Consider the following 25,275-nt stretch of genomic DNA (forward strand, 5'->3'; position numbering starts at 1 on the left):
AGCGTGCATGTACGTGTAAATGAATTGCTTTTCCTTTCCTGAAGTTGCAGAAAACTCAGTCCTTAGGCAGCTCTTGCAAGCAGAGTGACTTGCCTGGCTGTTCCTCCCCCGGTGCTTCCATCCGTCCGCCACACATCTCCTGAGATTCCATTTATTCATTTCTGAGAGCTGCGAGAGTCCTGAAGTGAACGGAATTCTTTGCAGGCTGAGCAAAATTATAATAACCTATGAATATTCCAATCTTATTTCATTGACATTTTCTCCATAAACTTAGCCATGACACAGAAATTTCCCATAAAGTCTCGAGAGAGTCAAATTTTACTGAAATAGCTGAATGCATTTTGATTAGCGCAGGCTCCCCAGTTGCAGCTCAAACCTTTATTGGCTGCAGTGATACGGGAAATGAATTTGGGACAATTCACAGTTGATTGTCAAAAACATATGTCTGTGGATTAGTGGTGCTGAAAGCGGATTCTTGCTTTCAGTCCAGTAGGCAGGATAGATGGATTCTGACAGATGAATTAGTACTGTCCATTGAGTAACCAGATCTGTGGTCCCCAAACCTGTCCCGGTGACCCTGTATCCAGGCAAGTTTTCAGAGATCCAGAAGGACCGTCTGACGACTCTCCTGCCAACCAGAAAAGCTAAAAATATTCACGATTTCATCCATTAGGATCAGAAGGTTTCATCCTTGGTGCGGGCTCCCTCTCACACCACTTTCAGAACTGAGAGAGCGCTATTTTCAGAGTTTTGTCCAGATAAGCTGGGACATAGGCAGACAAGCCTTGGGCTTTTGAAATTCCCAGCCATTTTGACCACCCATGGCTCAGCAGGCTGAAAATGTAGACGGATAAGTCTGAGGCAGGCTGGGGGCATTCTGTGGTGGAGCAAAGTTATCTAACTTTAGGATTCTCTCACTGAATAACCAGTATAAGAACGTAAGAAGTGACCACGCTGGGTCAAACCAAGCGCCCATCAGGCCCAACATCCTGTTTCCAACAGTGGCCAATCCAGGCTACAAGTACCCAAAACGTTAAATTGGCTGGATAAGTTTATCCCCACTAATTTAGCCAGAACTAGACTCCTCTCAACTGAACATGGACCTCGGAGCCTTTTAGTTCCATTACAAAATGAAACAGCAGATATTCTAGGTGACTAGGGGTACAAAACAGGTTCTTCCTTTTCTGCTACGTTCTACAGTAACTGAGACTGCATGGAGTGACTTGGGAGGGCAGAGGTTGGAAAAAGGAAGGGGGGGGGGAGATGTCTGGAGGAGAGGGGAAGTACAGACTTGTTCGCTGACAGTGAAGAACCTTGTCTGGATCGTACGTCAGCAGTGAATTTAGCTTCAGCCTTTAATGCTGCAGGGGGAAGCCTCCCAGAGGTGCAGGTGAGCCCGGAACGGACGGAGGTGCAAGAGGGTGACACGGTAAGGCTGTACTGCCGGGGTGGAGGGAGCCCCGCCGCGACCATCTCCTGGAAGAAAGAAGGTGGCAGTCTGCCATCACAGGTAATGGTTAATTCAAAAATGGATCGCTGTCTTTTTTTTTTTCCCCGAAAACTGTGTATGGGTTCTAATCCTACTCATGTCGCGTAATCCCGAATCCAGTCCGAAGGGGACGGGTCCCCCATGGTGAGATTTGGCTTTTAGTTGGTAGGTTCGCCGCTAACGCTGCTGTGAGTTCTTACAAACTGAAGAAGAGTTTGAGGAAATTGCTCAGATATGACGCTAGACTCTCCAGAACACATCCAGATAAAATCCATAGAGCTGCACAGAATATCTGCTGCACCGCAGGGCAGAGTCCAAAAGCCCTATTTATTTATTTGTCTGATTAAATTCCTATGCATGCAACCAGACTGCAAGCACTGGGTGAAATGCTGCACGGCATAACTGGAAGTTTGAAATTTGCACCCAACATTATCCATGCAATATTCACACGTGCACCTGGTCTGGATTGTAAATAATATAAAGACAGAATTACTGGAAAGCTGTCTCTTGATAGAGAATTCAGCGGACAATGCTGGAAGCCTTTTTTTTTTTTTTTTAAATACTTGAATTACCAAGCTGTTGAATTGAATTTTTGGTTTTCAGTTGGAAACTGCCTTTCTGAGTGCTGATGAGGGACTTGTTTGGCGGGTGCATCCTAGGCTCCTCATACATTGGTGTTGGGTGACACCAGGCCCTGAAGATCAAAGGTGCTCCTGGTCGCACCCAACCTCTGTAATTTGCTCTCCCTAAGTTCTCTGCTCTTTCTCTCTCTCTCCGTCTGTTCTCTGTTGGTCTCTCCCTCCCTGGTTTCACCCTCTCTCCAGGCTCTTTCTGCCTTTGGTTTCCTTCACTTCAGAAGCAGCAGCCTGGAAGCTCTTCAGAGACGAGTTCAGGAGCTCCAGGTAGCCTGCCCTAACTGCTTTGCTTGCCTCCATTATCTGTTGCAAACCTTTTGTGCTGCACAATTAATCATAATAAAAACAATACAGTAGGGAAAAAAAATCAATTTTTTCTCTCAAATTAAGTGCTTTCTAGAGGAGGAATTTGGCAGGCGGCAGACTTCCAGTGAAGGCTGTTCTGTTAGCCTTGACAGCAGTTAGCACCTCTGTTGTCACGAAAGGTACCAAAGGGTCTCCAAGGTAAATTGTCAAAGGCTTAGTCTGGATCTGTGCAGGTAAGAACAAGGGTTAGGTGGGTAGATTGGCTGAATTCGCCTAAGTGGATTTTCAGCTGCCTAAAAATATGCAAATAAATGCACCTATCCCATGCAGCATTGCAAAGAGGCGTTTCTGGGCCATGGTGGACACCTACGTTTCAGTTTTAAAAACGCGAGCGCGTACACTATGCTTTCATTCGAGATTACCTTTCTGTCTGCATCACAGCCCGATCTTGAAACGCACACTGTACGGATGGTTTGTGTTTGAATATTAGGCTGGTTGGTGAGGTCCAAGAAGCACGTGGGTACTTTTGGCAGCAGACACCTTTGTTTGAAAATTTACCATCCAATGTCTGCCGAGTAGACAGTACCTCGGCTGGAAATCTCTGTTAGAAGAGGGTGTCCTTAACCTCAGCGGGACTCTGCATCGTGCGGGGCCGTTGCTTCAGTGATGGTTCAGAGGTACTGAACCACCAACACCAGCTCCTGCAGCTCCCAGTATTCCTAGGGTCTTCCATCAGCCTAATGGCCAGGCTGACCCTCCTTCGCCTCTCCTCTTGTAGGATTACTAGGCTGAGGTTACAAAACATTTGCAGCAAAGTTTTTCTATACAGTGTGTTGCAAAGTAACCCGAAAATGTTGAGACTCCCCATGTGGCTTCCCATGATGCTTTGGTACCTGTCACCTGTTTACGATTTGGTAGGAAGCTTAGGCTCGATGAACCTCTGGTCATGTTTGACCCTAACCAACAACATGATGTCAAATCTGCACATTTTCCAGAAGACGAGCAGAGTTTACCAGGGTTGCCAGTTACGGCTGTCAAACAGTTTTCAGAATAAACGATGCAAATGTAGTCAGGTTCCCAGACCCAAGGGTATATGCAAACACTGTCTGTATCGTGAATATTCGTTGTGGGTCTCATGAACAGGAGACCTGTTGATTCTTTCCTCCGTTTCTCTGCCTTGTATGTAGATTTTCTTTGGGGGGGAGGGGGTTGGCTCAGCACGTTCCTCCTACTCCTCCTTCTGGCTTCCAGTTCGATCAGAACCGGCCCCCCTTGGGCCACGGTGCCATGAACCTTCTTTTGCAACTACCCAGTAGTTTTTTTTACCCCTGTTTTATATCCCCTCCCAACTCACTCAGCCCAGTGCTCACTCGGGGATGGAAGGCTCCCCTACGCACCAGGCCTCCTTCCAGAACCCCTTGTTCTCGTGGGCCCCCAGGTGTCGCCGTTCTGTGACGACTGCCTCCCTCCCCTGCAGGGGCCTGTGAGCGCTGCCTCTCTTATGTATGACTCAGCCTGGGTCTCAGACCAGCTCTTATCCGCTCTGCTGGGGGCTCCGTCGGTAACCACGAAGCTGAATGGGGTGGGGGCTAATCCGTATTCCCTGCTATTCTCTAACTCTTCTTGTAGATTGCATTGCTGTTCTCACCTTCTGTGTCCAGCAGAGCCTGGCCCTGCGGTTTCACTGCGTCCTGCCCTCCCCCCCCTGCCCCCACCAGGGCAACAATTGCAAAGAATTGCCAGCAGTTAAAACCAAGAAATCACAACCATGAATTACACCTCCCCCTTTTATGATTCCTATTTCATTTCTAAAGCAAAGTAAGTATGGAAATGCGCTTTTGAGATCTTCCCGCCAGCCCAGGCTCTCCACTGCGGAAATGCGGGTTAATAGTTTGTCAGCGGCCTCTCCTCCTGCTTCCAGGCCCCTCCATCTCCGGTGTGGTTTGTCACAGCAGTATTTCATTTAGCGGGCTCAGACAGCCTGATTGCACGTTGCGGTGTCCAGCATGGCTGATCGGTGTCGTTTTTTCAGCGCTTACCTGTGTGCGATTGATCTGTGTCAAGTGGTTTGCATTTGCACTGTATCGAATTCGAAGATCTGTCCCAGTAAACATGATGTAGCAAAATAGCCTAAGAGAGCATTATTGCCCTCGAGGAAGCAGATGAGAGGAGGTTAAGATAAAATTAAGGATCATTTTAGTTTGTGCATTCTGCCTGAGTCCTGAACTTCTTACGTTGAAAAAAATCTGCATAGGAGTAGAGGGCCTGCCCTTACTAAATAAATACAGTGCCTAAATATTTCAGAAACCTTCCTCCATTACCACCACACCAGGGTAATACCTTATTGCATATAAATAATAAAGCAGCTATTCTATGGTTTTGAACATCTAATTTAGTAAACAAAACATTTTCTTCCCAATGCGTTAATTTCTAATTATTTATATTCTGTGGTGCAGAACTCCACATATCTTGCCACAGAAACCACCTTCTGGCTGCTGTGGTGACCTAGGGGGCGCACAGCCTGTGACTCCCGTGTAGATTGGGCCCGTGCTCACCAGCTCGATCCCTTTTCCCTGACGTTTGACCCTCTCTGGCCTCTTCTGCTTGCAGTCCCGCACAGAAAGGACGGACATCTCCACCCTGGTGATACCCTCTATCTCGGCGGCCGACGGGGGCGTCTACCTGTGTGTTGGGACCAGCTCCTCTGGAACTGCAGAAGCCAGAATTGAAGTCACTGTTATCAAAGGTGAGAGCTGGCATGGGGGAGTGGGGGAGAAGGAATGCATCCTCACAAAATCAATGCTTTAAGAACTTCCTGAAGGGACAAAATTATCAGTCGTGTGTGTATTAATCCTATTTTAAATTCCATTGGTCGCTGTGGTCCGTGTTTGGCTCAGGACATCTACTCTGCAGTTGCAGGGGAAGTTGCCTGTTACCCAGTGGACTTCTGGTCAACCAGGAGCCACAGACTCTTTCCATCTGGGACACGGCTCCGTGGGGGATCGATTCCCCCCCCCCTAACCTCAAAAAAGTGAAATCGTAAGAAGAGCAGAAAAAATTGCCAGATTTCATGGCATTTCTCAGAAAGGCAAGCAGTGAGTTGCGTGCCAGGCTTCATTAACAGCTTGTCGGACTGGGAGGGAATATCTGCTTATTTTGAGCAGATATCAGAGTTCAAGTAAGCCTGGGATGAGCACAGTGGTGGGGGAGTGAGGAGATAGCCAGAGACCAAGTTAGGGGTTTCAGCATTGCCATAGTTAGGGCGAATGGGAAGACAAGGCAGGCCTGTAACCTGCCGTCCTCACCTGTTTCTGTGTGAGACAAGACCGGGTCTTTGTGGAACAAGGGCCGCCCCTGCTCTTGGCTTTGCTCTTGACTGACCTGGCCTGTCCTTTTCTGAGTAGCAGCTTCATAAAAATATGAGCCAATCCTGGGACCTGACGCACAAGCAGAGGCTCTGACAGCCCCCCCCCCCCTCTACCGGAACCCAACATCTATAAAACTTCTCTGACCTTGATGATGATTCAACAATTAGAGAAGTCAACTTCAAGATCAGCTGCAAGCTGCCGTCCATCATGCCTATTCCTTAATTCTCCTAATGTTGCCTCATCATTTGCAGGCCTTCCACAGTGCGGTCAATATTCAAAGTTTTTGTCCAGCTAACTTTTATTTATTTATTTATTTATTTATTTATTTTGAATTCTTATATACCGACATTCCTGTATGAAATACAGATCACACCGGTTTACAGTACAACAGAACGGTCGCGGGAGGGCGAATACATTAAACATTAAGTTTGGTTAAATTACATTAACTAAACATGAGATCATTCAATGGAAACAATTGGGAGAGCCATTAAACATTCGAACATTAAAACATTGGGGTATTAAACATTGGAACTTTGGAACGATAAAACTTTAAAGCATTAATCATTATTAAGCTTTAGAGACCTTCGCTGACTTCAGAAACGGGTTGAAAGGAATGAAAACAATGAAGAAATTATATGTGAAAAACGTGGGGTAAAAACAGGGGGTCAGGGTGAAAAAATGTATTGATAAGAGAGGTAGGCATGGGCAGGAGGTCATGGGATAAGGGGTGAGAAGAAAAGATGGAAGTAACCTAAGTAGGGGACCTCCTTGAAGCCCTGGTTATGTCTTTTGATCGGTGTCAGAGAGATCTTATGTCTCAGGGAAAGCTTGTCTGAAAAGCCACGTTTTTAGGTGTTTCTTAAATGTTTGATGGCAACGTTCTTGGCGTAGATCCGGTGGCAGAGTGTTCCAAAGAGTAGGCCCTGCAGTCGATAATGCCCGCTTTCTTAGAGTGGATTTGGCCGGAGGGGCATATAAGGAGCCTTTGTACGCTCTTCTAACTGGTGTGTCTGAAAAATGTGGACGTAATTGAGAGCTAAGTTTAAGTGGGGCGAAGTTGTGTAAATCCTTGTGGATCATCATAAGGTCTTTAAAAGAGATCCTAAATTTGATGGGTAGCCAGTGCAGGGAGACAGTGGGACAAAACCCGAAATTCGAATATTCCCTGCCTCGCCCTGCCTCAGCCCGTGTTCTCTGGCTAAACTTGTTACCAGCACAAAATTGAAGAGGACAAAAAGAGGCGATGTCGGTGGGTGTTTTGGGACATGGTTTCACTTTGTCCAAGCAATGTTGCTTTTCCGCGCTTTTCGTTCAGCTAGACTTACCCCATTCTGTTCAGGCAGTGCGGATATGCAGCGCTGTTTGGGCACATTGAATCAGATAAGTCTGGTCGGTCCAATACCTGTCCTAACGATATCTGGATTACTTTATCTGGGTGTATTCAGCAGAATGCTTTTCTGGGTAAGTTCTGAATATCTGGCTAAAGTCGCCCGGGCAGTTTTACTCTTATAACTTTTCTGCTCGTTAACTTAATCAATATGGACTGCAGTATCTTTTTGTGGGGGGTGGTCACTGATGTAACCATCTCCTCCTTGGCTCTTCTAGCTGCAGGCATCGTCAGTCCTGTGAGGATCGAGTCCTCGCTGGATTCTGTCACTGAGGGACAGACAGTGGACCTGAACTGCATTGTTGCAGGCCATCTACAACCCACGGTCAGGTGGTACAAGTGGTACCGGCCAGGACGCAGTCTCCCACCCAATCACCAGGTACGTACCCAAATAAAGGAACGAACAAAGTAGTTTAATAACTTTTTTCTTTGTAGAGTTTGCATTATAATTTCCCTTAAATGCATTGCCCCATTAAATAGGATGGAAGGGTTGGTAAAATATACTTTTTTTTTTCCAAAGCTGACCCACAGGATTGATTTGGGATTATCTTTTTTTTTTTTTAAACTGAGCTGCTTGTTCCGGAGGTATCACTCCATACCCTCCCACCACCACTTGCTCAGGAGAATGATTCACAGTCAATTTCCTGCAAGCATCGGATGTCTGAGGTGATCAAACAGTCTGCAGATCTACGGGAACTCAGCTGCAATTTCGGTTGCATTTGGTGTCCCTGGACCCAAAGCACTTTTGTTGGAAAAAGACCTTCCTGTGGTGACAGTTTGGCACCTCCGCCGGTGGCTATATTGGCCGTCCTCTGGTGTTCCAAAGTGGAAAAAAAAAAGCTGGGCCCTCTCTAGAGGGACAGCGGTCGCACGTCGCTGCCTTCTTCGATCATGCATTGCCTGCCCGTCTTCCCGATCTTAACTTCCGCTTTCTTCAATGTTCAGGTCTCTGGCTCCCGGCTGCGGATCGCTCATGCCTCCTTGGCTGACGCAGGCGAGTACGTTTGCCAAGTCGGGAGCGATTCCGGCATCCAGCAGGCATCCGTCGTGGTCTCTGTCGCCCATCACACCCATCCCGGTCACCGTAAGTTTGCGCTCTGCGTGGGGGCACACTTCTGCGCAATCAGCCCTCCGCTGTTGTCAGAGGTCCTGGTGTTAATCAAGTGAGCTGGGGAGTCTGCTTTTCCAGTGCAAATCGTGAATCTGTTGGTAAATATCTCTGTGATCTCTGAGAAATGAATCCAGGCGATTGGGAGACCCTGGATAACATGTCTGGAGGTGCATTTAATTTGTTGGAAGTTTAGATGCAATTCAAAGAAAGTTCAACCAGAAGAGTTGACAACATCTTTTGGCTGAATGTTGCAGCATTGTTTCGAGCAACATGATTTATATGTTTGGCTATTCTAATCCATTTGAAAGAATGCAATAATACTGGGAGATGAATTTTGCTCTCCTGAACACTCCAGAGCAAAGCATGCTGGTTGGTTTTTTTTTTTTTATCATAACTGTGACAAATCTTTATTGCTAGAACTTTTTCCTTCCCTTCTCTTGCAGCGCCTGGCATCACGCCCACTATCCGGATCGAGCCATCTGCAAGCTCTGTGATGGAGGGGCAAACCATAGAGCTGAACTGTGTCACCGCAGGCCACGCGCAGCCCACCGTCACATGGTACAGGCCCGGGGGCACCCTCTCGGCCAATCACCAGGTACCTAATCCTAGTGGAAGGGGGGAGGGGAAAGGGTTTGGGATATGAATTCTCAAATTTGTCGTGAAGGCGTTACCCAGAATGTGGCGCGCACCTGTGGGATTAATAATCCCCATCAGGCGCATCCAGCACAGTGACACAGGAATTAAATCCCCTAAAGCCTGCTAGTGACCCAGTGTTGGTGCCCAGTAGACTGAGCAGAACGGCACAAATGGGGGTGTGCGATGTGGACAGAGACCAGCAGGCACCTCTCAGAAGCCTCCAGTAATGCGCTGCAGAGGACCTCCTGGAGTCACGCCACGATTTCTGTCACATTTTTACTTTGCGTTGTTTTGCCTATGACCAAAGCACTTCTGCTGGGCTCTTGGAGTGTCCAAAGGAGCTTTGGTGGTGAACTCTGAAAGAGGGATTTTTCAGATTTTGCAGCCTGCGTATGCGCCAGCAAACCTGCGTAGCTGGCGCGTACAGCACGGAGGCCGAGGTTTCAGCTGGGTCGCGGGCGGGTACATTTCACGGGGCAGCTTGTCCAGTTGACTCTAGGCCTGCAATCCAGCCGGCCAGAGTTATGCGGGTAACGCTGGCCCGCAGGCACTGGATTTCAGCACCTACCAGCCGAAGCTGAACGACAGCCTGGGAACACGCCCAACGCCTCTCGTTTTGTCTGGCTATAACTTTTATCCGGTCAGCAATCTGCCTGAACAAAATTTAGCTATGGGGAGGGTGACAGTGCTGAGGTTGGAATTTGAAAAATCAAGATTTGTTAGGATAATTCTCAAGGTTAGCTGGAGAAATCCTTTGAATATCAATTGACCCCTAAATTGGTTTAGCAGTATGCTAAATGTGCATGGTAGCCACAAATAATTTGGAAAGTTTGTTAATGTCACCTCGTTTATTAAGGGAAGCTGCCTCATAAAGCAAACACTAATGAACGCACACTTGCACCAGCTTCGTCAGTTGCAGTAGGAAGGGGAGGGTTTAAGTTACGTTAAAAAAAAAAAAAAAAAAAAGTTTATCATTTTCTAAATTTCCAAATTACGCATTCAGGAATGTAAGAGAAGGAGAAAAATGGATTAGAAATAAACGAAACCAGAGTATATTTCCATGAAACGAGCAAAGCTGCCAGAGTCTCCCTGGTCCGCTGCGCTGTGCGGAGGAATCCGACGAGAACATTAAAAAAAAACAAAAAAACGCCCCTCTGACCCAGAATAAAGGAGGAAGAAAAGTGGCCAAGCGAACTATTTCAATGTACCCTGCAACGTTGCCCCAGACGTTCGGGAGTCACAGCCGAGGAGGGCGACGCGTCACTGACAGTATCAGAAGAAGAAATCTTTTGCCTTGGCGATTATCAAAAAAATTAAAAAGGAGCGGGTTAGGCCCAGCGGCGGCTGCAGCCTGCACCTTCCACTCCGGCTTCCCTGGGGACGAGGAAGGTTCCAGGCCGGCGAGGCCTGGCAGAAAAGCCACCGCCGACCTTTTGAATAAAGCACGGTTATCTTATGTGCGGGCACCCTCTTTCCCCTTCCACGTTCTCCCTTCTGCTTGTTTTTGGGTTTTTGTTTTTGTTCTCTCTCCCTCTCTTTCCTCTTAGGTCTCGGGCTCCCGGCTGCGGATTATCAAGGCCTCTTCGGCTGACTCCGGCGAGTACATCTGCCGCGCCAGCAGCGGCTCTGGCGTCCTGCAGGCCTCCATCACCATCTCCATCGGTGACACCCACTGTAAGTCAGGGCGGCTTGCCGACGGCGTGACGCCTGCTTCTTCCCTCGGCCCCGTGCCTTCCTGCTGCCCCTTTCTCTTGCTTCGCGCCAGCCGAGACCCTTCTTGTACGCTTCTGGTCTCTTCTGTCCATTTTCGCCTCCTGAAACATTTCTCCCGCTGTCCACACTTCCACACGGGACAGCAAAAGCCTCCTTCACGACTCACCCGAAGGCCTCTCTTTCGCAGAGGTTTCCCACTAGATTGATGCAATTCAAAGTTCCCGACCTTGATTAATCCCGCCTGGTTTATTTACTTCCTATCCTGGCTTTATTAAGCCACCTTGAGTTATTTGTCTTGCTTGGCTTGACTTGATTGTAAGCTCCCTGCGCCAGCGACGGTCTCCTACATCTTTCAGTCCTACATCTTTCAGTCCATACCCCTTGTGACGTTACAGCACTAGGCAAATGTTTAATGGAAGCAGCAGTGGTCCGCAGCCAGTGGGATGAGGAATGAGAGGGGTTTCCTCTGCAGAGCAAAATCCAGTGAGACGAGGGCTAATAAACCTCCTGGAGCATCTCCTGTCAACCCCTCTGTGTTTCCAGGCTTCTGGTGCCGTCTCTCTACGGCGGGTTTCACGGCGTCCCAATCAGAATTCAGGGAGCAGGAAGGAGATGTCTAAATGCCTTTTAGTCCCAGCTGTCTCCTAACCCTCTTCCTGTCGGCTCTTCCAGCCTCGGGCGTCTCCCCTCCTGTGAGGATTGAATCGTCCTCGAATGCCGTCACCGAGGGACAAACCGTCGAGCTGAATTGCGTTGTCGCAGGCCATTCGCGGCCCCCGGTCACATGGTACAGGCGAGGGGGTGCCCTCTCACCCAATCACCAGGTACCCTCTGCTTGTCTTTCCCCGACAGCAGCACTCACTGAATCCCTGAAAAAGATATCGATTTGCTTAGGAGGGAGGGGAGAGGAGAGGGAGTGGCTGGAAGGAGGGAGGGATGGGACTGAGCCGGAGGGGGATGATGCAGAGTTAGGAGGTAGCAATGGGAGTGATAGGTGGATGGGGGTGCATTGCTGGAAACCATTCTCCTTGCCGTCAGGGCTGATGGAGCTGTGGGGTGCGTCGAGGAGAGAAGGCCACAGTGGTGGATGAGCCCTGCCGAGGGGGCTCACTTCTGAAGAAAACTCCTGCAGGCACTCATTCTGGGGAGTCAGGATAGAAAGACTTTACCAGCTCTCCAACAGTAAAAACGTCCTAGGTGGATTTCCCAACGGGTGAAGTGCTTTAGAAATGAAGGTGGGTGCTTACAGCCTGCAGGTCCCGAGGGGAGAATTGAGCAAAGTTAACTTCTATAACAGGGGGTCTCATGGCAGGTCCTGGAGAGCTCCAAACAAGCCTGGTTTTCAGGACGTTCACAGCGAATATTCACCAGATACATTTCTGTACATTTAGTCCAAGAGAAGACTTAATCTGTATATTTGTGTTAACACTGAAACCAGACCTGTTTGAGGCCCTTTTTTACAGAGTCGCGAGGTAACCTTAAGCCTCCCCTAGTTAGGCCCTGACTTGCCCCTAGTGCTATTGTAGTGCATTAATGGGTAACTGATAGGAGATGCAGCTGAGCCCAAGAGGCTTTTGTTACTGGGCTGGCGACCTCGGGCGCAGGGGGTCCTGTTCCATCACGAGGAATCGTTTCCTTTTGCCTCTTCCCTGCTAGGTCTCGGGCTCCCGGCTGCGTATCCTGCAGGCCACCTCGGCTGATTCCGGCGAGTACGTCTGCCGTGTTAGCGATGGCGCTGGCACCCACGAGGGCTCCATCACGATCTCTGTCATCAGCTCTGCTTCCCGTGAGTAACGGGTTTACATCGGTTACGCATTGTGCTAAGAGGGCTGCGCGGGCGATGGTTACTGCCTGGGGGGGAGCACTGGCCCGTCTCGTCTTTTACTATCAGTTGGGTTTCTTCCCTGCCCTGGCATTGCCGAGGGCTTTGAGCACATGGATGTCACCACGGTGACCGTTACGCCTGCCTCTTCCTCTGTGTACAGGCTCCTCTCACAAAGGAACGGGATCAGGATGCACAGTTCCAGGGAAAATAAATAGAAAAGGGTAACGGTCTATTCCCATTGTTTATAGAAAACAGCAAAATCATACACCGCCCATTATGGATTTTTAAGTTTTTAATTATACCTGGGAGATTCCTTCTCCCCTTTTTGTGCCTCCAGACCTATCCGTTACCAGCCACTGCTGGGGAGACAGCAGCACGAGCCTTGATTTGAAGCTAGCAAGGGATTTTTTTCCCCCTCCCTTATCTTTCTCCATCTTCCTGACTAACCTGGCCAATGCAACAGTCCTCAGCCAAGGGGGCTACAGGTGCTGGCTCTCTCTGCAAGTCTGGCCACGGGCACCTGGAGCCTGCTACTAGGCCCCACTATTGTGTGGCAGTGGAGAATGTCCCTCCTTTTCCTGGGCTCTGTGTGATCACTTGCCCTGCAGGTTATTCTGAGTTTTGTCAGTATTAAGTGAAGTCACACCAGAGGGACAGGCTGGTTAGAGGAGATGGAGCCACGGCACACAGACACATCTCCAGCTATTAGTGTGAAATAAATATCAACTCAATGAGAGGAATGAGTGACTCTCCATTGCAGTGCGTGACACCAGTAAGGATGGATGAGACAGTTGCACTGCATGAGGCCAGTGATATAAGGATTGAGTGACTCTCCCTGAGCAGCCCATGTACTCATAGGCCCTCTACATGCAGGGTTCTGCTCCAATATCTCTGTGGACAGGTTTCTGCTATCCATTTAGGGATGTGCATTCATTTAAATTTTTTTTTATGACATAATGTAACCGAACCTTTTTGGCACCTGTTAGAATGTGCTATAGTACACATTCACCTACTTTTAATTTATGTGCCTGCTTGTAAACCGTTGTGATGGTATAGAAAAGATTTTAAATAAATAAATAAATGACATTGCCTATTTCGTTTCATTTTGTTGGAACAATGAAATGAAAGAAAAACCACCAAAATACCATTTTTGGGGGGGGGTTTTTAGTTTCATGTTAGCCTGCACTAAGTTCCGTTAGTGTACGCTAAGTGGACTTAGTACATGCTAACGACAAAATTAGGGGAAAACGAATAAAAACCCCAACAAACCATTTTAAAAACAAAATCAAGCAAAAAAAAAACCAAAATGACATGATACTAAAACGACCAAAAAGAAAACACTCCAACAACCCTAGTGTCCAATCAAATTTGAGGAAACAGAAATGAGTTGTTGTATGTCACTGGTCCCGGCTGTCCCCTAACCTCCTACCGGTTGACTCTTCCAGCCTCGGACGTCGCTCCTCCTGTGAGGATTGAATCATCATCAAATGCCGTCACCGAGGGACAAACCATCGAGCTGAATTGCGTTGTTGCAGGCCATTCACGGCCCATGGTCACATGGTACAGGCGAGGCAGTGCCCTCTCACCCAATCATCAGGTAACGTCTGTATACATTTGGGTGCTTTCAGCAGCTTACAGCCGCAGCACTGGCTAGATTCTCCAAATATCGGCCTGCTTATTCTGTGGCTTAGTTTCATTTTATGCCGATTTCATCAGTTCAAGGGGCCTGCTGCTGTCACTCTGTCCCTGTGCATGGGTCAGGGGCCCTTTCGATAGATGGATTTGGCTAAAATTTGGAAGGAGAGCCCATGCAGGAATGGACCCCCCCCCTCAATAGTTGTGACAGGAGAGTGGATCATTTACATAGGTAACATAGCAAATGATGGTAGATTAAAAACCAGTTGGCCCATCCACTCTGCCCAGTTGTCTTCCTCTCTGTTTTTTTTTTTTGTTTGTTTTTTTTGAACACTTTGGATAGGTGAGCACATAAAATTCCTATACTCAAACCAATACCAGCAATCCCCCGTGACTTTTACCGAACCTGTCAACCATATTCCTGCTCCTGCCTCTTCCGTCTGCCCCAAGCATGTTCGTTGATGTCTGGATTATAACCAAAGCTGCTCCATGCTGGTTACCCCAGTCATCTTGGAAGCCTAATGCAGCAATATCACTGATGACAGAGTTGTAATCGTGGCTGCTCCATGCCGGTTACCCCCAACCTTTTTGGAAGCCTAATGTGGTTAGATGTGTAACCGCGGCCATTCAGTGCAAGTTCAGGAACCAAGGCCTAAAACCTCAGACCATGAAATCTAGCTGCGTTGTTTTACTCTAGGGCTGTACATAGAAATGTGACAGTGGGAAAAAGATCATTCAGCCTATCTAGACTGCCCCATTCACACCAACTGAACTTTGCCAATTAGTTTAATTATTTTCTCTAACCTCTTTTCTCTGGCACAGCATATTTCATTTTCCATGTTTTTCTATTAAACCCTTTGGAATAAAAGACATGCGTTTTTATATTGTGGTCACACCTTTTGGTATAAAAGTTTTGGTTTTTTTTTTATTTATTTGGTGCTTTTCTATACCGGCATTCATGATACAATCATATCATGTCTGTTTACATGGAACTGGGGTACAATAACCTTAGATATTAACAAAGCGAAGAGAAGCAGAAGTTACAATAAAACAGGGGTGCTGGAACTTCCATCTGTCAGTCTGCTCAGCAGCTATTGATACTTTTATACGCTGCCAAGTCATGTGGGATCGTTTTCTTTTCCTCTATCCTGCTAGGTCTCGGGCTCCCAGCTGCGTATCTTGCAGGCCACCTCGGCTGATTCCGGCGAGTACTTGTGCCGTGTTAGCAGTGGCGCTGGCACCCACGAGGGCTCCATCACAATCTCGGTCACCAGCTCTGCTTCCCGTGAGTAACGGGTTTACATGAGTCGTACGCTTTGCTGCATGGGTGATAGTTATTGTACTGTTAGCAATGTTGAGATTCCCAGTGCATAAGTGGAAGCAACGCCAGCTTTTACTATGGGTTATGTCTTAACTGCTCTGGTATTCCTCAGCTCTTTGGGAGGGTGGATATTTTCAAAATGGTGTCTAATCAGAATTCGGGGATCAGAAATGAGAGGTTGCATGCCTTTTGTTCCAGCTGACCTTTAAACTTCTTCCTGTCGGCTCTTCCAGCTTCTGGCATCGCCCCTCCTGTGAGGATTGAATCCTCGTCAAATTCCGTCACCGAGGGACAAACCATTGATTTGAATTGCGTGGCTGCGGGCCAGTCCCGGCCCACGATCACCTGGTACAGGCGAGGCAGTGCCCTCTCACCCAATCATCAGGTACCCTCTCTATACATTTGGGATCTCTCCTTTCTCCAGCTTACAACAGCAGCACTCGTTACATTCCTGAAAAAAAGTCAACTGTGTAAGAGACAGGGGAGAGATGAAGAGGAGGCGAGGAACGAGAGGAGCAGAAAAGGGGAAGGAAAGCAGGGAGACAGGGAAAGGAAGTTAAGGGAGAGAGAGGGCTGAGCTGGAGGGGATGTTAGGAGGGAGCAGTGCGGTTTGGGGTGCATCAAGGAAGTGATTTGCACGGTAGGAAGAGGGTCAGTAACCATGACAGAGGTAACTCCTGCTGACACTAGACAAATTCATTTCAGAGAATACTTCTCTTTCAGCAAGGGATGCCAGATGAGTATGAATAGAGAGAATATAAAGAAAGCCCTCCCTTCCAACTCTGAAACATCATAGTGGGGTATTCCAGCAGGCGAAATGCTGTGAGAGGATAATTGCATATTAAGCTATAAAGTTATAAACCTGTGATTAGACCCTGACCTGCTCAGGTGAATGTCCCTACTGCTACTGCAGTGCATTAATGGGCAGCTGGGCTGGCGACCTCGGGCGCAGGGGGTCCTGTTCCATCACGAGGAATCTTTTCCTTTTGCCTCTTCCCTGCTAGGTCTCGGGCTCCCGGCTGCGTATCGTGCAGGCCACCTCGGCGGATTCCGGCGAGTACGTGTGCCGCATTAGCAGTGGCGCTGGCACCCACGAGGGCTCCATCACGATCTCTGTCACCAGCTCTGCTTCCCGTGAGTAACGGGTTTACATCAGTTACGCATTGTGCTAAGAGGGCTGCGCGGGCGATGGTTACTGTCTGGGGGGAGCACTGGACCCTCTCGTCTTTTACTATCAGTTGGGTTTCTTACCTGCTCTGGCATTGCTGAGGGCTTTGATCATATGGATGTCACCCGAATGACCGGCACACACATACCTCTTGATGTGTGTACAGGCTTCTCTCACATAGAACAGGATGGACAGTTGCAGTAAAAAAAAAAAAGTCTTATTTCACCACTCATTTAACTATATTCAAATCAAGATAATGCACCACTCGTGGAATTGTGGGCTTCAGCCCAATTAAAACTGGTCACTGCTGGAGTGGACCCATGAGCTTTGATTTGCATGCACAGGTTTCTGGTATCCAATCAAAATTGAGGAAACCGATAGGAGATGTCATATGTCACTGGTCCCAGCTGTCCCCTAACCTCCTACCTGTTGGCTCTTCCAGCCTCGGACGTCGCCCCTCCTGTGAGGATTGAATCGTCGTCAAATTCCGTCACCGAGGGACAAACCATTGAGTTGAATTGCGTTGTTGCAGGCCATTCGCGGCCCACGGTCACATGGTACAGGCGAGGCAGTGCCCTCTCACCCAATCATCAGGTACCCTCTATATACATTTGGGTTCTTTCCTTTCCCTAGCTTGCTAGAGTCTCAAAATATCGCCTGCTTATTCTTTGGCTTGATTTCATGTCGTGCCTGCTTCATCAGTTCAAGGGGGCTTCCTGCTGTCACTGTTTGTCCTTCTTTTCAAACGCATGGATCATGGGCCCTTTTGATGGATGGCTTTGGTTGAAATCTGGAAGGGGAGGGTCTTGCTAAGGTGTCCACACACCTGCTAGATTTCAGCCTAATCCATGCAGGGGAGAGACCCCCAACAATTAATTGTGACCGGAGAGCGGGTCATTTGTGAATTACATAGTTACAAGCGAATGACGGTAAACTAAAAACAATTTGACCCATCCAGTCTGCCCCGTCATCTTCACTTCCAGTTTTCTACCATTTTGGGTAAGTGAGCATTTAAGATTCCCATGCGTAATCCAACACCAGCTTCTCCCTATGTCGTTTATCCAAGCTATTAACCGTGTTCCCGCCACTGCCCCTTCCATCTGTCCCAAGCATGTTCATTGACGTTTGGGTTATAACCGTGCCTGCTCCATGCCCATTAAGCCCAACCATTTTGGAAGCCTAATGGTGCCAGCTGTGTAACCATGGCCATTCAGTGCAAGTTCAGGAATCAGAGCCTAAAACCCAAGAAGTCCATGAAATGTATGTGCCTTCCTTGTGTCACGCCAGAAGCATGCACTGCTCCAAATAGTTTCATGTTGTTTCTTAGTCTTCTTTTCTCTATCATCATATAGTTTATTTTCCATGTTTTTCTATTAAACATGTTTTGGTTTTGATTGTAAATATTACTGCCCTTGACACAGGGCTTGGGGGTGGCCTGCACGGAGTGGCAGTTGCTGCCACGAGAAGATTGCTGGGCAGACTGGATGGGCCATTTGGTCTTTTTCTGCCATCATTACTGTGTTGCTGTGTGGTTCAGATCTTCAGAGGGATTGTCGAGTTATTCTGGTGTAGCAAAACTGACATGAGCTGGATGGCACCCGATGAAGTGGACGCTGTCCTTGGAAGCTCATGCCTCAATAAGGTGCCACCTGCCTCTTGTCGTTTATATTACTATGTTATGTTAAGCTCTTTGGAATAAAAGGTAAGCATTGTATACTCTGGTCACACCTTTTGGTTTAAAATCTCTTCCTGTCAGTCTGCTCAGCAGCTGTTTATACTTTTTCTATGCTGTGCATCACATGGGATCATTTCCTTTTGCCTCTTCCCTGTAGGTCTCGGGCTCCCGGCTGCGTATCGTGCAGGCCACCTCAGCGGATTCCGGCGAGTACGTGTGCCGTGTTAGCAGTGGCGCTGGCACCCACGAGGGCTCCATCACGATCTCTGTCACCAGCTCTGCTTCCCGTGAGTAACGGGTTTACATCAGTTATGCACTTTGCTCTGTTGGCTGCATGGGTGAGAGTTACTGTACTGTTAGGGGAGATATTGAGATTCCTGGTGCCTAAGTGCAAGTCACATCAGCTTTTACTGTGAGCTGAGTGTTTTGGGGTTTTTTTTTTAACCTGCTCAAACAGAAATGAGGGTTTCAGGCATATGGGATATCCCAGATACTCCTGTCTCTTATGTGTGCGAGACCAATTTGAGTTCGTATGATAACAGCATGGATAATTCCTCTCGAACGCAGAAGGCCAGTCTATTAGCTCGCCTATTTATATAAAAAGCTAGAAAATGCAGATTCTTCATTTTTGTGTGTGTGTGGTTGTGGGAGGGTGGAGGCTTCTAGCTTAATGAGGCTTGCTCTCCGCTGAAGTTTCTTCACCATGATCTTTTATTTGCTATTACCTGGGCTTATTTCCCATGGCAAAACCTTTTCTCCTCACCCCCACTTTACGTGTGACCATCTTCCCCTAGGGTCCGTAGGCAGCTCCCTCTGGATCTTAGCACATGTATACCCTGAACCTGGCCATATGGTGTCACCATTGGGCCATGTAACTGAGATTCCCCTTCCTATGGGTGAGAGCAATTCCCCCACTAGTTAGTGGGAATAAACATTAGTGGATAAAGTGGAGTTGCACGTGAGGACAGGCTGGTTAGAGGTGACAGAGCACCTCAACACATATCTGAGTATCTAAATGTGTGACATACAGTCATACCTCACACCATTAGTCTGAAATAAATCTGATATCAACTTGATAAGAGGCATGATTGAGCCGCCATTGTAGTGCGTGAGGCCAGTTAGGAACTGGTAAGCCTTCCCAAGTGTCCCATCTCTAGGGTACTGGTCCTGTTTCTGTATCAGCAGTTTTCTGGGGTCTAATCAAAATTCAGGGAACAGAAATGAGAGATCACAATGCTCTAGTCCCAGCTGTCCCCTCACTCTCTCTTCCAGCCTCAGACGTCGCCCCTCCTGTGAGGATTGAGTCGTCATCAAATTCCGTCACCGAGGGACAGGCCATCGAGTTGAATTGCGTTGTTGCAGGCCAGTCGCGGCCCACGGTCACATGGTACAGGCGAAGGGATGCCCTCTCACCCAATCATCAGGTACCTCCTGTATACATTTGAGTTCTTTCCTTTTACCAGCTTCCCACAGTTCCTCAAAATGTTGCCTTGACTGTGCTTTGGCTGAATTCTTTTCATGTGCTTTTTTCATCAGTGCAAGGCACCAAGTGCCTTCTGTCCATACGCATGGATCGGAGGTCCTTTCCATGAATGGATTTGGTTGAAATTTGGAAGTTCTTGTTGAGGTGTCAACACTTATGCTAATTTTCAGCTCAAATCCCTGCAGGGGGAGGGATCCTGACAGTTGTGATAGGAGAGCAGGTCATCCATGAATTACATAGTAATATAGCAAAATTATGATATATAAAGACCAGTTGGCTCATCCATTCTGCCCAGTTATCTTCCTCTCTCTTTTTTTTTTTGTGCCACTTTGGGTAGATGAGCATAAAAATTCCTGTACTTAAACCAACACCAGCACTCCTCATGTCTTTTACCCAACCCCTCAACCCTATTCCCACTGCGGCAGTCTCTATCTGTCCCAGGCATGCTCGTTGATGTTAGGGTTGTAATCATGGCCGCTCCATACTGGTTACGCCAACCTTCATGGAAATCTAATGCTCTCTAACCATGGACACGTAGTACATGGTCTGAAGTCCATGAAATGTGCCTGCCGTGTATTAAGCTACAAGCATATGCTTTTCCATCTAGCTTTTTTTTTCTTTGTTCTTATTTCTCATTGTCACAATATATTTTATATCAGTCCTGTTTTATTAAGCTCTTTAGAATAAAAGGCGTGCTTTGTATATTGTGGCCATACCTTCTGTCAGTCAGCTCAGCAGCTGTTTATACTTTTCTACGCTGTCCATCACATGGGATCGTTTCCTTTTGCCTCTTCTCTGCTAGGTCTCGGGCTCCCGGCTGCGTATCTTGCAGGCCACCTCGGCTGATTCCGGCGACTACGTCTGCCGAGTTAGCGATGGCGCTGGCACCTATGAGGGCTCCATCACGATCTCCGTTACCGGCTCTGCTCTCCGTGAGTAGTGGGTTCATATCAGGGGATGGTTACAGGACCATTAGGGGAGATACTAAGACCCCTAGTGTAGAGGTGGAAGCTACTCCAGCATTTAGTATGAACTGATTTTCTTAACTTCCTCAGGCATTGCTAAGGGTTTCAGGCACATGGATGTTCCTAGAACAGTGGACTCACAATTATGCTCTCTCACTCAAGAACAGTATGGACAAGTCCAGTGAAACAAAGATGGGAGCCACCTATTCTGTCACCTGTTTGTTCAAAAAACCAAAATTATATATCACTTCTTAATGTGCATTTTGTAGTTGCAGTTTGGTACTTGTGTTAAGTGCTGTGTCTGATGAATACGTGTGCGAAGAGAGATGCATATGAAACTAGTAGGGGAGGAATTAACATACGTGGAGAACTCTTAAGACTTCATCACAGTTTGATGGCTGGGAGTGAGAATTTATTTTATTTAAAATTTATTTTTAACCCACGCCCTCCACTGTTTGGGGCGGTTTACAATGTCCCTAGCATAAAAGCAAGTATTCACATACACAATTTATATAAACAAATAAAAACATTAAGACTTGGTGAAACCGTGATCTTTTGATGTTGCAATCTGATTATTAAGTCAGAAACCAGGGCTGTATTTCATTGCCTGGATTCTAGCCTTATCTGGAGGGGAATAGTATAGGGTGACACTTGTGCCCAGTTGGTGTTGCTTGTTGTTCTCTCCCATTTGACACCGTGGTGTCTTCCTCAGAGTGGGGTGAGTGGCGTTTTCTCCAGCCCCAGGCTTCAGCTCTGCAGTGCTGCTCTGCATTTCCATGACAGACACTGGCGGTATTGTCTTGCTTCAGGAGAGACAAATGGAGTGCGATTCTGCACTGAGCTTCCTCAATGCTCTTGCTTTCCCCCTTTTTTTCAGCTTCTCCTCTCGTGAGGATTGAGGCTTCATCGCACTCCATCACCGAGGGACAGACTGTGGAGTTGAATTGCGTTGTCTCGGGCCATCCCCGACCCACAGTCACCTGGCACAGGACAGGTGGCACCCTCTCATCCAATCACCAGGTGTGTAACTGCAGAGTCTTCAGCACTGTCATGGTCTCGGTGGCACTGTGATTTACCCTTCTCTTCTTCATGTGAGTCCTTCCACAGAGAGGGACTGGAGTCTCTCCCCATAAACCTGACATTTCCTGAAAGGGAGCTGGGGCGGTGTGAGCCTTCAGAGAGTGTGGAGCAGCAAGGCCCTGCTCCTAAGGGCAGCAGGTGTGCCTGGGGAAGGGCCATATTTAGGGAAGCAGATGAGAGAGCAAGTCTTCCGGAGGTATTAAGGGTCAGAAGTTGGTGACACAGCTAATCCGGCTGGCAGGAAAACCAAATGTTGAAATGGGAAAGGGAGGCCTAAGAAGCCCACAATTAATGCCAGAGACTATAAAGAAAAAGCTTTGCTCTTATAGCTCAGCGAGCTTCAGCAGTCACCCAGAGGGCAACCACTCCGACCCTTTCCTGCCACCCCAATCAGCGATAGGGACAGAACTGGGGATAGAATCTGCGGGTCTGTCGAGCACCACCCCCCCCCCCCACCCCCACGGCACGTGAAAATGTTCAGCCTTTCTGGAGAACGTTGGCATTAATCTTAGTAAGATAATTAACCCCCGTCCCCCATTTGTGCCGCTCTCTCTGTCTTCTTCTCAGCCTCTCCCCTTTCCTTTCCTCTTCGTGTTCCTTTACCACCTTTTAAGTCTGGTTTTCTAAGATGTAGATCTCCCCCCCGTCCACTTCCATCCTCTCGCTGGGCCTGGCATCGAGTGATCTCATGCACAGCCTGCCGACTCCCCCCACCCCACCCCACGTTCATCTTCTCCAATTGTTTCAGGTCTCGGGCTCCCGGCTGCGCATCCTCCGTTTCTCTCCTGAGGATTCTGGCGAGTACGTCTGCCGCGCTGGCACCGGTTCCGGCACCCACGAAGCCTCCATCGTCATCTCCATCACCACCAACCCGGGCTCCTCTTACCGTAAGTCTGGGCTGTGGGTGGATACCGTGGATGGCTTAACTTACTGTAGAAAATAAGTGCGAGGCTTCAACTTTATCTGCAGCAACCTCCCCCACCCCGCCCTCCCGTGGTCTTCGAGGGCAATACTGAAAGCCGTTTCCCTGGGTAAATTGGGCTGGCCGACAATTACCCTTCTCCCGGGTGACAACGCATGCAGGGTTCCTTAGATTGCACATGTTTTAGCCAGGTCAGAGAGAGGCATTATGGGAGTGTATTTGGGTCGGGGGAGTACGCCAGGTACTCACATGGGATTTTCAAATGTGTGTGTGTACTCTGGGACGAGGCGGCCTGCAAAGTCCACGGGTACTTTATCTTTGCATCACTTTATTACCTCTCGGCGACTTCAGAAATGATTTAACTGTTAATGGAGTACTATATGGTTTTCCCCCAGGTCTTCAGAGTCCCATTATCTCCATCGACCCCCACAGCGCTGTCGTGCGCCATGGTGAGAACGCCACCTTCAAGTGCCGTATTCACGACGGAGCTCAGCCCATCCGCATTGAGTGGAAGATGGCCCATAACCAACCCTTGCAAGGTATAGTAGTGGAGGTGTACTTCCTCCCTTAGAGGCATTGACCTAGCAGTGAGCAGAGAGGGGGGGTATGGGGATGAGGAAGTAGACTCTACTGATGTTGATTTCAGCACTTGGGGGCATGTCTAAATGGCATAGAGAGCGGATCTGCAGCTTTATGATTTCTCTCCTTTCCCCTGAAGCTCCCATCATACAAAGCAACTTGTAATTTCATTTCTTTTTCCTTATAACCCCTCCTATAGGCTGACTACAGCACAATCCCCCTTACTTCAAAGAGGAAGACGCAGCTCATTCACAGTGCTTCTCATGCTGCTTTCTGGCTGACCACTAACTGTTGCCATAAAAGCAGTGATTGTACTAATGCAACCCACCTTCCTCTCTCGCCATAGTTATGAAAGAACTCACAGCTCCTGCAGTCCCAGCCTCTCCCTACAGGAAGAGCTGTGGGAAGTGGTGCAGAAGTGCTGGCTGTGGGGGTGCTGGACTTGCAGCTTCCACATTCCCAGTCTCTCTGTTCAGCTTGGAGAAGAGACGGCTGAGGGAGGATATGATAGAGGTCTTTAAGATCATGAGAGGTCTTGAACGAGTAGATGTGACTCGGTTATTTTCACTTTCGAATAATAGAAGGACTAGGGGGCATTCCATGAAGTTAGCAAGTAACACATTTAAGACTAATCGGAGAAAATTCTTTTTCACTCAACGCACAGTAAATCTCTGGAATTTGTTGCCAGAGGATGTGGTTAGAGCAGTTAGTGTAGCTGGGTTCAAAAAAGGTTTGGATAAGTTCTTGGAGGAGAAGTCCATTAACGGCTATTAATCAAGTTTACTTAGGGAATAGCCACTGCTATTAATTGCATCAGAAGCATGGGATCTTCTTAGTGTTTGGGTAATTGCCAGGTTCTTGTGGCTTCTGTTGGAAACAGGATGCTGGGCTTGATGGACCCTTGCTCTGACCCAGCATGGCAATTTCTTATGTTCTCCCAGTAGGAGGCACTGTAGGAAATGGTAAAGAAGAGGTTAAAGTTTACAGCATCGGCATGAAACCAGTCACTGTTGGCTTTTGTTAAAGAACATTTATGCATTTTTGTACAACATAAAAACTGGTTACACTTTAGTGCGTTCTAATCTTTCCCCGCCTCCATCTTTAGAAAATGTGAAGATAAGTCCAAATGGCTCCGTTATTACTATCGTCGGTGCTCGGCACAACAACCAAGGTGCTTACCGGTGCGTGGCTTCTAACCCCTATGGAATCGCCCACAGCATCGTTAACTTAATGGTACAAGGTAAGAGACCATGAACAGAACGGTCAGCAGAGACATTAGGAAACTGAAAGAGATGCGGAAAGGGCTAAACGCGATGCAGAGCTTTGCCAGACGGGCCAGCTGTCTCGCCTCTGAGTGACCAAAGGGGGGTTCATGAGTGCCGGTGCCAGTTAAAGAATCCTCTCCAGGTGGCTTATCCACTGCCAGAGAGGTCTGGTTAGAGCAGTCATCAATAATCAAAGCCCTTTCTGTGAGTAAAATGCTTTTCTTTTACCCGTATAAATGGGCTTCTTGGGTATTGCTCAGCCCATATCTGCATAGGTTTGGAGGCGTTTGCAGGCTGGGGGGTTGGCATTGGCGGGAAGCAATTAGGCGGATGTTTTTTTGAATAATAAAAATTACTTGCATTATTTGCTTTCAGAAAGTGCCCGCGCACAAAGCAGGTGTCCCTCTGTGCACTTCTCTGTAGGCAATGATCAAAGCAAAATCACCTGCATGGCTTTGCTTTGATTATTCCAGCAAACCCTGCAGCTAAAAGCTATCCTACAGGACTTTCTGAAATGCGGATAGTTTTCTGATCTACTCCTAAGTAGCAGATCTGTTTCTTTGGCAGCAAAGTGTCCTTTGTGCTGAATGCAGTCAGACACTGGAATTAGCTACCTGGTGAGACAGCTGAAGGCCCTGCTGGATGACATTTTTTAAGTCAATGTGTCGAGCTGCCACGCCCTTTTGTGCCCTGTATCTCTAGGACCTATATC

General features: G+C 47.9%; 1 protein-coding gene across 18 annotated transcripts in view; it reads left to right on the forward strand.

The window, feature by feature from the left end:
• The window catches only part of HSPG2 (heparan sulfate proteoglycan 2), a 266,429-nt gene that overhangs the window by 188,574 nt on the left and 52,580 nt on the right, over window positions 1-25,275 (forward strand). For 8 of the 18 annotated variants that reach the window (XM_029578876.1, XM_029578880.1, XM_029578878.1 and 5 more), the window contains 21 exons: window positions 1,368-1,510; window positions 2,314-2,391; window positions 5,041-5,176; window positions 7,404-7,564; window positions 8,131-8,269; window positions 8,740-8,891; window positions 10,480-10,606; window positions 11,318-11,469; window positions 12,302-12,431; window positions 13,916-14,067; window positions 15,261-15,390; window positions 15,660-15,811; window positions 16,431-16,560; window positions 17,037-17,188; window positions 18,427-18,556; window positions 19,542-19,693; window positions 20,555-20,684; window positions 21,595-21,737; window positions 22,546-22,684; window positions 23,115-23,258; window positions 24,404-24,538. In XM_029578876.1, coding sequence (XP_029434736.1) covers window positions 1,368-1,510; window positions 2,314-2,391; window positions 5,041-5,176; window positions 7,404-7,564; window positions 8,131-8,269; window positions 8,740-8,891; window positions 10,480-10,606; window positions 11,318-11,469; window positions 12,302-12,431; window positions 13,916-14,067; window positions 15,261-15,390; window positions 15,660-15,811; window positions 16,431-16,560; window positions 17,037-17,188; window positions 18,427-18,556; window positions 19,542-19,693; window positions 20,555-20,684; window positions 21,595-21,737; window positions 22,546-22,684; window positions 23,115-23,258; window positions 24,404-24,538 — 2,907 coding nt within the window. The remainder of the gene's footprint in view (window positions 1-1,367; window positions 1,511-2,313; window positions 2,392-5,040; window positions 5,177-7,403; window positions 7,565-8,130; window positions 8,270-8,739; window positions 8,892-10,479; window positions 10,607-11,317; window positions 11,470-12,301; window positions 12,432-13,915; window positions 14,068-15,260; window positions 15,391-15,659; window positions 15,812-16,430; window positions 16,561-17,036; window positions 17,189-18,426; window positions 18,557-19,541; window positions 19,694-20,554; window positions 20,685-21,594; window positions 21,738-22,545; window positions 22,685-23,114; window positions 23,259-24,403; window positions 24,539-25,275) is intronic. The other 10 variants (XM_029578883.1, XM_029578892.1, XM_029578889.1 and 7 more) reach the window with 7 other exon arrangements.

The sequence above is a fragment of the Rhinatrema bivittatum genome, chromosome 15 (genome assembly GCF_901001135.1).
Source record: "Rhinatrema bivittatum chromosome 15, aRhiBiv1.1, whole genome shotgun sequence".
In the NCBI taxonomy this organism is placed as follows: Eukaryota; Metazoa; Chordata; class Amphibia; order Gymnophiona; family Rhinatrematidae; genus Rhinatrema; species Rhinatrema bivittatum.